Genomic DNA, 12698 nt, shown 5'->3' with positions numbered 1-12698 from the left:
CATCCAGCCAGTGTGATGCATTCAGCCCTGCCCTTTACCCCCTCTCTTCCACAGCCTTTGTCTCTCTGCCTCTTTTCCTCTTCCTGCCCTCCCTGGCTCCCTTTGTGCTGCACAGAACATCAGAGCTGGTGTGCATTAATCTTCCGACTGTTTGAGCGTCCAGGGAGGCAGGGGCAGCCACAGACAGGGAGCAGGGCTCTCATTCATATTCTGGGGCCAGGCGCCCGACATTCCTTTAATCTTGTTAAGCTCGGGAGGAATGAGGCATGCATTAATTGAATGAGATACAGTATTCATTTTCGCAAGCGACTGCACCATTTGTAGCCAAGACAGAGCTCAGGGTGACCCAAGGGTTTTCTCTCTCCTCTGTCCCTGGATGCTGTAGGGGCTACAGAGGGGCACAGAGAGAGAGAGAGACAAAGACAGACAGATAAGAAAGAGAGAACCAGAGAGTAAAGGTGAGAGGCAAAGGGAGAGAGGGAAGCCCAGGGGGCTAGGACTCGGTGTGTTCAGTTGTAAAATGCTCTCCTGGCTGGTGTGATTCAGTGGCATAAGGAAACACACAGTGTGCACATCAAACATACTTATCCCCCCACCATGCGGGTCTCATCACTGCACTACCGACCAGTGGGGACTCTGAGACTTCCTTCTCGAAGAGTTGCAAGGCCCAGGGATTTGAGCTACACCCTTTCCACCTCTGCTCTTGTTACAGAGGGTAACTTGTACTGCACACCAGCAAACCCTGCACCTGTCCGCGAACCTCAGTGTTGCTAATCCCCACCTTTTTATGCTCGCGAATATGAACTTGCAGGCTGAAAAATGGATTCATGCTGACCTAAGGATCTGAAGGGTCTGAAAACACGCTCATCATTGGGCTCATACGCGATTTTTATTGGTTTATTTTAAAACTCGGAAAAAATATATGGGAACTCACTGAAATGTTTTTGAGTTCTATCGGCCAAATATGTGGAGGCAATTCATTGCTGGCAGCAAAATTTGGGGGTATTTTGAGAATGGTCAACAGTATGGTTCTCAAACTTTTTCAGAATCGTTAAACGAAGGCGATCCCATCCCAAAGCTCAATGCATGAATCTAGATGCTCTGACTTCACAAGGCAGGCAGGTAAGGGCCATGCCACCCGGCCTGGGCCCACCCCGGGGTTGCTCTGAGGAGCTCTGCAGAAGCCCAGGTGTGGTGCCATAGAACCCACCTCACATCGCTACCTGTGCGCTCTACCTGGTTATTCTCTACCACCTTGCTTTGGTTTGGTCATTGCAGCGATCAGTATCTGATATTATCGTGCTGACTCGTTCATTGTCAGTGCCTTCTCTTAGACTCCAAGCTGTGTGAGGGCAGGGGTCCTGTTGGCTGGCTCACAGCTGTATCCTACCACCCACAGCAGAACCGGGTACGTGGGAGGCACCCAGCAGTAAATGCTGAGCGCTGGAAAGGATTGGCAGCAAGAGACAGGATCTCCTAAGCCTTGGTGCAGTTTTGAGCTTGAATAATCTCAGAACTATAAATCTGACAAACTTTCAAGAAACATCATTTGTTGTTTATATTTGTTGTGCATTTTGGGAGGGGTTGCAAATTTTGAATAGTACATTTTAAATTTTAGTCTCGATCCCTTTGATTGAAGAAGTCAAACACTGATTTAAGAATCAGCAGGAAGAGGGACACCTGGGTGGCTCAGTCAGTTAAGCGTCTGCCTTCGGCTCAGGTCATGATCCCAGAGGAAGGAGGGTTGCGTAAAGAGTTTTGTATTGTATTTGACACATTGGAAGAGTAACTGTGTTGTTGTTGTTGTTGTTGTTGTTGTTGTTGTTGTTGTTGTTGTTAATACTATTTTCTTGCTATCCTTATGCAAGTATCAGTGGGTGTTTGGACTAAAGGATCTTTGGGGCCCAAGATTTTGAGATTCTGATGAATAAGTGGAAAAGATGAGCTCCGAGAAATTTACACACTCTATTTGTAACACCTGAATGATACATGGTCGATGGATGGTCGTGGTGCTCGATAGCCTGGAACCACCTAGGGTGTGGGTGCCCAGGGGTCCCTTGTCTCTTTTCACTCTTGGGCCCCAGGGCAGCTCCTACTGGTGGTGGCCTTGGAAGGGAGGAAAGCGGGCAGGGGGTGTGAGAAGGGCCAGGTCTCCTTGGAACTATTCTGACTGGGACGAAGCAGCAAAGCTGAGATGGTGCTGGTAGAAGAGGAGATACTTTGCTTCCTGGTAGAAATTCTATCAGCTTTGAGTCCTTAAATCCTTAGGCCCTTCATCTCACGCTCCATTCATCCACCCGTTCTCTCATCTAATGATTAATCTCTACTGCTTGTCACCCACCCTTCCTTGTCTTTATTCCTTTCTTGCTTTCTGGCGCTCAGCAAATAGGCTTTGAGCATCCGCTGTGCCCCAGATCTTGTTCTAGGTGCTGAGGTGAGAGAAAACAGACATGGCCCCTGTCCTCATGGAGACTGCGGTCTGCCTGGGGAGAAAGATATGGATCAAATCACCATGCACAAGAATATGTCCAATAACTGACTGTAGTTAGTGCTGGGAGGAAAAAGCTCCGCATGCTTTATCACGTGCAGATGAGGAAGCTGGTCTGGGAGGTGATGTTGGAGGAAGCAGTGGGAAACTGGGGAAGCGTAGGACGACGACGAGTGGCCAGGTAAAGCCTATGGGGGAGGTATTCTGGATAGAGGGAAGAGCAGATACACAGGCCCAGCAGTGGAAGGAGTGTGGCTACACTTCCTGATTTATACCTGCTAGGCGGTTTTATCTAAATTATATTTCCCCGGCGACTAACCGTGTATGTATAGGAACATAATATACAATGAAGACGGCACCACAAATCAAAGGGACAGGATGGATTATCGAATAGGTGGTACCAGGGACCACCAGGTACTGATTCATGTTTGGAGACAAATAAAACTGGATCCCCAGGGGCGCCTGGGTGGCACAGCGGTTAAGCGCCTGCCTTCGGCTCAGGGCATGATCCCGGCGTTCCGGGATCGAGTCCCACATCAGGCTCCTCTGCTATGAGCCTGCTTCTTCCTCTCCCACTCCCCTGCTTGTGTTCCCTCTCTCGCTGGCTGTCTCTATCTCTGTCGAATAAATAAATAAAAAATCTTTAAAAAAAAAAAAAAAAACTGGATCCCCAGCCACTATGACATACAGGGTGGAATCCAGGTAGACTAACCTCATGGGAAAGTTTGGGGGAAGATATTTGCATTGCCTGTAACTGAGCAGGATCTAAGGTCTAGGACATACCAAGAAGCTATGCAAATCAGCAAGAAAGAGACAGGACCCTAGTGGAAAAATGAGCAAAGTTTGTGAATAAAAGAGAAACCCAACAGGCTAGCAGGCAGACAAAGAGATGCTGTGTGATTTTTTTCCTTCTTTCCTATCAGGGGACTCATTTTACCATCTTATCTCCACTTTCCTCTTCCTGGGCTAAGATTCTACAGCACCTTAACTTAAGCCTTTTTTTGAGGACATGTTGAAGAGAGACCAGGGATGCAGGAAGGGCCTGGCCACCGTGCCTCTGGCGTCTCTTTACCTGTAACTGAACACCTCGAGACCGCCAGGGACTAGCAATGATCTTATGTGGGCACTAGGTGGCACTCAAAACACCCCAGCTCAGAAACCTGCAAGGAAAGATTCTCTGGAAAGGCATGGCTCCGTTAGGAGTAATAAAAACCAGACAACTTTTGAGATTGCCAGCCAGAAGGAACAGAATGTTTCCCGTAAATGTGTAAGGTCCGGGAGACTGAAATTCTGCTTTTATTGTAATTCTTGAGTAACGGTCTAGGGCTTCCTCGTGAAAAATTCCTTGCACTGCTCCGGGGAAGCCCAGAGGACACTGGATGTCCTAACAGGCACAGGACAATGGGCTGGACTTCTGGGCCCCTCAAACAGCACCAGCATGAGTAGTTCCAGAGGAGCAAAACTGGGGTTAAGGGAGTAGAAAAGGAGGGTCCCGTGTTTAATTTCTTTGTGTGGCTGGGCATGCCTCCCACCTGCTCTAGTCTATTTCTGGAACCTCAGCATTGCCGCGAGACCTGAGCCAGCTGGGGTTTCACAAAGCACAGGTCAGGTCATGTCTTCGAGGCATCAGGCTGTTCACTCGCCTTTGGGATGGGGAGTCAGTTCAGCAGGTGAGGAAGGGTTAAGGGTTGCACCTGCCAGGATCCGCTGCCCTGCCCAGACGTCTTTGCCTGGGGTGCATTCTCTGCCTCAGGATTTATGCTCCACCCATGTAACCTGGCAGGCTGGACAGGGTGCAGAGGGCCCAGGAGCCACCCCCCATCAATGAGGGATGGGAGTTGGCAGATAAACTCCCCAGACTCTTCGCCTGGGGGGGGGGCAACTCTGGGGGGGGGTCCCCACAGTCCCCCAGAGCCCTGCTTGTCCACAGGAGCAACCAGTTCATCCACACACCCTTTGCTGTCTTTCCTCCTCCTTCCCTCACTCTGGCTTCCCGGGATCACCTCCCAAAGAAAGTCCTTGCACCTGTGAAAATTAGTAAAGGGAAAGCTCACAAAAATGGAATCAGGAGTCCAGAAGGGGGAGCCGTATCACTCAATATCAATTACAGGAAGAAATGTCAATTACAGATCCCAGCAGAGTTGTCAACAGGAAAGAATCAATAATTTCTGGCTCCAGCTGGAAAAGATGTACATTGTATCTCCTATGAGAAATCCACTACCCCTGCAAATCAGCCAAGGAGAAACCACCGTCACCCTGAACTCCTGCTTTTCTCCCATGGACTTTCCTTCAAAACAACCCCTCCCAACTTCCTCCTCTTCTCCATACAATAACACCCCTCTGCTTTGTGGGACTTGCCTGTGGTTTTGCCATAGCTTGCAATGTCCCGAATTGCAATTTTCTGTCGTCCTGAATACACCCATTTTGCTGGTAAAATAACTGGCTCTCTTATTTCTTAGGTTAACACACTCAAATCCTTGTCTCATGTTTCCCTTTTAGGGAATTCAAATGAAAAGAACAGGAAAATTAGGTCCATTTGATGAGCTCCTCAGATGTTTTCAGAACGCAAATAATAGGAGAGAAAAGCGTAGAAGGCAGATGCAGAAAGGGACCCCGGGAAACCCTCCTCACGCCTTCAGCTTCTCCTAGCTCAATCTTGCAGGCAGCAGTTCTAAGAATCCCTTGTTCAAAAGAAACGCAGTTACTTCGGGCTCCAAAGCTCTTTTGAAACTATACTTTGGGATCCAAATTATTTTGAAGACAATCACGGTGAATGGGAAATCCAGGTGTGGCTTTTTCAGTTGCCTCCAGTTCTGTCCTGTGGATGGGGAACCCCCCTCGCCTCAGATACCACCCGAGGTCCCAGCCTGGCATATAAATTATTCACTGGGTGTTATTCTTTCCCCTGAGCTCATAACGGCTTCTGACATTTTAATGCCAGCATTTTGAATGCACACAAAGTAAAGAGAGCAGAAACCCGAGGGGCCCAGATTCCCCCATTTGCATTTCAGACCCTCCAGATGTATTCTTTTGTGAAATTCGGCACTGGCTTAGCACACAGCGTTGAAAGAGGTTGGTGATGGGTTTGTATAGGTTGCTCTGGCTTATTTAGGTCCCTGGAAAAGCAAGTGTCAGCAAAAGTATGTTTATGGTTCCATTAAATTGCTAGGAAAAAACTATCAAGAGAGTTGTAAAAAAAGAAAAACAAGTTTGAGTGACTCAGCTCTGAATAAATTAAGAACCAATTTGATGCAAAACGTGGACCGTGCCAGGAGCCGCTCCGTTCTCCAGCGCGTTGTTGACAGCTTCTGGACCCTCTCATTCTCTCTCCCGCTCCTTTTTGGAGAGGGAGACGCTGGTTTCTAAATTTCTAGTGCCCCCGGTAAAGGTGAAATTGTTAAATATCTTTCCTGTGGAACTTGATAAGAAGGTTTTAGGTAGGAAATATTTCCTTGGAGAGGAGATGTAGTGTGTAAAAAAAAATACCCCCCCCCTTTTTTGGAGAGTTCTGAGTCTATTTACAATAATTTGTACACATCTATTCGTATTCTATAGGCTTTATTGGAATCTCATTAGAATGTTATTGATAATGACACAAAAGAGTCCAGTCAGTATGATTCCATTCATATTAAAGTTGAAAAGCTGGTAATAACCACTATTTGCTGTGAGAAATCAGGCTCAGGCTTATGCTTGGGTGTGTGGGTACTAACGGGGAGGGAACGTGAGGAGGGCTTTGGGGTGCTGGTGATGGTTTGTTTCTTGCTGGTTTGTGTGGATGTGGCCAGTTTGCAAAAATTCGCTGAGTTGTGTGCTCCTGTATTTTCTTTTCTGTATTTATAGCACACTCGAATGAAAACATCTCAGTGTTCTGGTACTGCCAGGTAGATTAAAAGAATTGGGGTTTTTCTCCGTCTTGCTAAATCTACTAGTCCCAGCTCTGCTGTTCCAGTGGGAATTTTTGCCAGCTCCCCCCATCCCACCCCAGGGCTGGAGACCAGAGTGTGAGGCTTTCTGGCTCACGGCACCTGCTGTTCGGCAGGGAAAGCTTACCTGCGACCTTGGAGTTGTACGCCACTCCGACCCCACAGATATTGTTGTTGGCTGCGGCAGAAACCTCGCCTGCACATCGGGTCCCGTGGCTGCAGAGAAAAACAAAGGCAAGTCGAGACTTTCGGGAAGGTTCCTTAAATCCTGTCAACTGGAAGCAATTTGGTTCTTTTCAATGGGCCGGTGAGCCGGAGTCAGTGTGATGAGGGAGCAGAAGGCAAGCAGTGAGCAAAGCACAAGCTGACACCCCGCAACACCTCCCCCCCACCCCCAGGCGGGGTCTGTGTGATGTTCCTCAGGCCCTCGAGGCTGCCCGAAAGCTAAGGGAGGGGAAAAAAACCAATGGTTGACTTCGAAAAATCACACTCTGGCAGGACAGGAGTCTCCCTCAGTTTCCCAACGTCTTAGGGATTTACAAGGAAAAAGCATTCTTATCAATAGCCTAACTGCCAGAGACCCAGAGACTCAATTTCCTGGAGCCCTAACATCACCCTCCCCTCCACAGCGATGTGGGAAACAAAGGTAAAAGGAAATGCAGGTAAAATTAAATTTCCTTGAACCTGCAGCCCATTGACAAGTACTTAGGCTTAGGCAGGCAGAGTAGAACGTTCCTCCAGGAAACTCCGAAACATTTTAAGGTTAAGGCTTCGCTGGAGGGAAAAACCACCTTAGCTTGACAATGGCAAGGCCTCCAGGATCTTTTAGGTGCTCTTTTGCATAGGAAAGTCCTTTTGAAAACCTATCTTTTCCCTTTCCTCGCTCAAATCCCAAGTCTAGGATCAGTCACTCCTCGTGCTTGTAATGCGCTCTTTCTGCGCACAGGTCCTGTCCCCGCCCCGTCCGTGCTTTAATAAAAACACATTTTTGCACCCAAGATGTCTCAAGAATTCTTGGCCGTCGGCTCCGGACCTCACCAACATTCCAAAATGACCTCAAGCACAAGGCCCCCCCGCTTTTCCCTCTGTGTAGCTCCTTCCCTCCCCCTCTCCTCGCTGTCTTCTTCACCTTAACTTGTTTCTACAATAAAGAGGCTTCTCCGAGCGTTTCAACCTTGAAATTTGATCTTTACTTTAAAATGTGAAGTATCTTCCTGCAGGAAATACACTTAACAGGTTTCCAGTGAAAACCAAGCATGATGCGACGGGTTTGCGCTGGTCGGAGCACTTCTGATTGTTTTGAGGCACTAGAATTGTGGGCTGATGTGGAAACAAAGGCAGCACAAAAACTATTAAATTTCCTTACTACCTGCAGCCCATTGACAAGCCCTTGAAACAGACAGAGCGACCTTCCTCTGGTGACTCAACTGCCTCCATGTTAGTACTTTGCTAAGGACAAGAGGCAATCTTAGCCCAACCCTTGGAACCCTCTAAGTCTACTTTAACATATAGAAATTCCTTGGGAAACTTCCTTTATCTTTAACCCCCACCCCCCAATATATGTTGATATATGTTGGCAATCACACCCCAAGTATACGACCCACTGATACACACCTGAAGGGTCTCATGACTGAGTTTTTACGAAGCAGTAATAAATGACCTTTTCCTAGCAATAGCTGGCTCCCTCAGGATCCTGGAAACCTTGTTTCCAAAGCACCCGGAGGCTTTCGCTATCCCTAACCCCCTCCCAACTTGAAAGTATATAATGGGCTACTCCTCCTGACCCCAGTGCAGCTCTTTCTGCCCACGGGTCCTGTCCCTATGCTTTATTTTATTTATTTATTTATTTTAAAGGTTTTATTTATTTATTTGAGAGAGAGAGGGAGAGTGAGCATGAGCGAGGTGAAGGACAGAGGGAGAAGCAGACGCCTCACTGAGCAGAAAGCCCAACTCGGGGTTCCATCTGGGACACCGGGATCATGACCCGAGCTGAAGGCAGACACTCAACCGACTGAGCCCCCCAGGTGCCCCGTGGTTTAGTAAAACCACCTTTGTGCACCCAGGATGACTCAAGATTTCTTTCTTGGCCATTGGCTTCAAACCCTAACGTCTTTCCTGCATCGCGGGCTACTGGTTATTTTCAAGGCTGGTTCTCTACACAGGCGTGTAATGGTGCCTGTCAGTTATGGAATCATGCTGACTTACCTCTTCTGGAACATAGCCTCCTTCCAGGGCATATAGAATGCTATAGATTCCCACCTTCTTCCAGGAATAAGAAAACACATGCTGGCAACATTTTGCATGCAATTTCAGGGGCTTCACGGAACCTTTGAGGCTGACCAGATTAAGAACCCTGGGCATTCATTCGATAATCTTTACAAGGTTTGCCCAGCCTTAGGATTGTGAGCAAGGCCTTCCCATGGTTTATGTTCTAGAATGTTATCTGCAACAGACACCATTCATTTTCTTCCTTTTGTTTGCTCTGTCCTGCCTTCTATCAAAGAGTTCTAAATAATTGCATTCCTACTGATGAGGGAGCAGAAGGCAAGCTGAGGACAAAGCAAAAGCTGACACCCCCCCCCCCATGGGATACATGTGACATTCCTCACGCACTCCTGGCTGCCCTGAAGCTAAGGAAAGGAAAAACAAATAGTTAACTTATAGAGATCACAATCCTGCAGGACCCGAGTCTCGCTCAGTTTACAAATGTCTTAGCATCAGCCACGGCAACCTTTTTCATGACACATCTCCAAAGGCAAGAGGAACAAAAGATAAAATGAACTTGTGGGACGTCATCAAGACAAAAAGCTTCTGCACAGCCAAGGAAACAGTCAAAAAAACTAAGAGGCAGCCCACGGAATGGGAGAAGATATTTGCAAAGGACACTATAGATAAAGGACTGGTATCCAAGATCTACAAAGAACTTCTCAAACTCAATACGCGAGAAACAAATAAACAAATCATAAAATGGGCAGAAGATATGAACAGACACTTTTCCAATGAAGACATACAAATGGCTAACAGACACATGAAAAAGTGTTCAAAATCATTAGCCATCAGGGAAATTCAAACCAAAACCACACTGAGATACCACCTTACGCCAGTTAGAATGGCAAAAATTGACAAGGCAGGAAACAACAATTGCTGGAGAGGATGTGGAGAAAGGGGATCCCTCCTACATTGTTGGTGGGAATGCAAGTTGGTACAGACACTCTGGAAAACAGTGTGGAGGTCCCTTAAAAAGTTAAAAATTGAGCTACCCTATGATCCAGCCATTGCACTACTGAGTATTTACCCCAAAGATACAGACAGAGTGAAGAGAAGGGCCATATGCACCCCAATGTTCATAGCAGCATTGTCCACAATAGCTAAATTGTGGAAGGAGCCAAGATGCCCTTCAACAGATGACTGGATTAATAAGTTGTGGTCCATATATACAATGGAATATTACTCAGCTATCAGAAAGAACGAGTTCTCAACATTTTCTACAACATGGACGGCACTGGAGGAGATAATGCTAAGTGAAAGAAGTCAAGCAGAAAAAGACAATTATCATATGATTTCTCTCATCTATGGAACATAAGAAGTAGGAAGATCGGTAGGAGAAGAAAGGGATAAAGAAAGGGGGGGTAAATCAGAAGGGGGAATGAAGCATGAGCGACTATGGACTCTGAGAAACAAACTGAGGGCTTCAGAGGGGAGGGGGGTGGGGGAATGGGATAGGCTGGTGATGGGTAGTAAGGAGGGCATGTATTGCATGGTGCACTGGGTGTTATACGCAACTAATGAATCATCAAAGTTTACATCAAAAACCAGGGATGTACTGTATGGTGACTAAAATAATATAATAAAACATATTATTATAATAAAAAAATGTCTTAGCAATCGACAAGAACAAAGCATTTCTATCAATAACCTAGCTTCCAGAAGGAAATGTAGGTACAATTAAATGTCCTTATAATCTGCAGTCCATTGACAGCTACTTGAAGCAGGCAGTGTCTTGTTCCTCCCGGAAGCTCCCAACTATCTTCATGGTAACGCCTTGCTAGAGGGAAAAACCACCTTAACCTGATAATGGTAAGGCCTCTGGTATCCTGTGAGTCTTCTTTAACATAGGAAAGTACTTTCTCAACCTCCCTTTTTCCTTACCTCCCCCACCCCCATAGTATATAATCAGCCACCCCTCACAACCCGGGGCAGCAGCTCTTTCTTACTAGGGGTCCTGTCCCTGGGCCTTAATAAACAACCATTTTGCACCAAAGTCACCTCTTTCTTGGTTGTGGACTCCGGACTCCACCCCACTGAACCTCACCTATATTCCAAAACTATATCGCTACTGTGTGCATTTCCCCTCCCATTGGGTTGAGCTAGCCTGGTGACTTGCTTTGACCCCTAGAATGCAGTGGAAGGATGATTGTATCACTTCTTAAGAGGGCGGGCAGCTTCTGCTTGCCGCTGCTGGGCACATAGGGAGCTTGGGCTCGCCTACGAATGGGCAAGACCATGTGGGGAGAGAGACCCAGAAATTTCTGCCGTTCCAACACCTCTGATGAGGCTCTGGACATGTGAAGGGTGACGCCCTCCTCCTCCAGACCTAGCTGGATCACCCCAGTCCGTGGCAGGTGGAGAGAGCTATCCCTGCCCAGCTTACAGGTCTGTGAACAAAGGCATGTTTGTTCTTTCTTAGGCCACCACGTTTTGGGGTAGTTTGTGAAGTCGCAATAGAGAACTGAGAGAAGCATAAACTCTGAGTCCGTCAGAATGCTGGGTCTTAACCCCAACCAGCATTCAAGCTACGGGAGGTTCCGATGGTACAGTCATCTGAAATTACCGGCCCCCATCCTGAAAAGTCTATTCGGATGGCCCAGGAAGCAGCTAAAGGATTAAATGGGTCTCGGGATCCAGGCTGCTGGAATAGCGTTCACACAGCCTGCTGAAGGGCTGGCTTCTCCACTTACTGCGCCCACTATGGCGTCCATAAGGAAAACGTGGGTGAAGCGGCTTATTGGCTGCGTGACCCTAGGAATTTAGAGCTCTGCATCGACTAGTGTACTCTTTGCAACGTCCTCTTGGGGCAAGCAATGCTCTCGTCCCGGCCCTTACGCACCCAAGGATGGGGGAGGGGAGGAAAAAATATTCTTATATTCTTTCCCTTGATAGGAGCAGAAGTAGATCCTGCTTCCATAAAGGCCGCATATCTCACGGGCTCCAAATTCCCTTTGGAACAAGAATGGTATGTGTATATTGGGTCCAAGCAAATCTCCTGGTTATTGCAGAGGGACGGCCCCTGTGGTAAAAAAAGCTGTGAAAACAAAGTGCTGAGCAAACCACTATCCAGTTATCTCTAAGTTTTCTACGGACCGCGTTTGAGATTTTTGAGATTTTTGAGAAGGGGCCCAGTTACAGTTCAACCTGATGGGAGAGTCTACTGTGGACGTGGCTTTCATGGCCCCCTTATTCCAAACGCTGAGGGAAATGCTAAAGAAAACTCTGATAAGGGCGCCCGGGTGGCACAGTGGTTAAGCGCCTGCCTTCGGCTCAGGGCATGATCCCGGCGTTATGGGATCGAGTCCCACATCAGGCTCCTCCGCTATGAGCCTGCTTCTTCCTCTCCCACTCCCCCTGCTTGTGTTCCCTCTTTCGCTGGCTGTCTCTATCTCTGTCAAATAAATAAATAAAATCTTTAAAAAAAAAAGAAAACTCTGATAAACTATGTGTGTGTATACATGTATGTTTTTATATGTATATATAATGAAATATGGACACTCTTTATGTTGATTCATAGATATACTTTAAAAATACACATTTAAGTACATAATTATATACTTATATATTTATATGTAATACGTACTTACACAGTCTATATAATCCATATCTTAGATATTTAAATTTATACTTACGTAAAGTACATACCAGATATAAAGTACATTTTGCTTTGCACGTATGTACATATATATTTTTAAATGGACCTTTAATGGATACTGATTAAATAGGACTCGCTTGCTGTATGGTTGACGCGGAACAAATACCTATTTAAATAAGAGCTTAAAAAATCAACGCCATGTCTAATTTGGCCGAGAACTAATTTCCATATTATTTAATAATCAGCCCCGTCAAGATCTCCTCTCCGAGACCTGCAAGGTGCAAGTAGGGCCGCCCTGGGAGAGTCAGGACTTTCGCCAGCGTCCGCGAAGAACACGGATGTGCTGATGGAGACCGCTCGGTGAGCAGGGCACTGTTCTAGGTGACGAAGGACGTAGGAAAACGAACACCCACCTGCCACTTCC

General features: G+C 46.9%; 1 protein-coding gene across 1 annotated transcript in view; it reads right to left on the bottom strand.

The window, feature by feature from the left end:
* The window catches only part of PCSK2 (proprotein convertase subtilisin/kexin type 2), a 249610-nt gene that overhangs the window by 46581 nt on the left and 190331 nt on the right, over positions 1–12698 (bottom strand). The window contains exon 7 of the mRNA XM_087853760.1: positions 6539–6627. Within this exon, the coding sequence (XP_087709886.1) occupies positions 6539–6627 (89 nt within the window). The remainder of the gene's footprint in view (positions 1–6538; positions 6628–12698) is intronic.

This window comes from Ursus americanus, chromosome 22 (assembly GCF_024610735.1).
Source record: "Ursus americanus isolate L20-20 chromosome 22, mUrsAme1.1.p, whole genome shotgun sequence".
NCBI classification, from domain to species: Eukaryota; Metazoa; Chordata; class Mammalia; order Carnivora; family Ursidae; genus Ursus; species Ursus americanus.
This window is presented reverse-complemented; position numbering and strand designations above follow the sequence as displayed.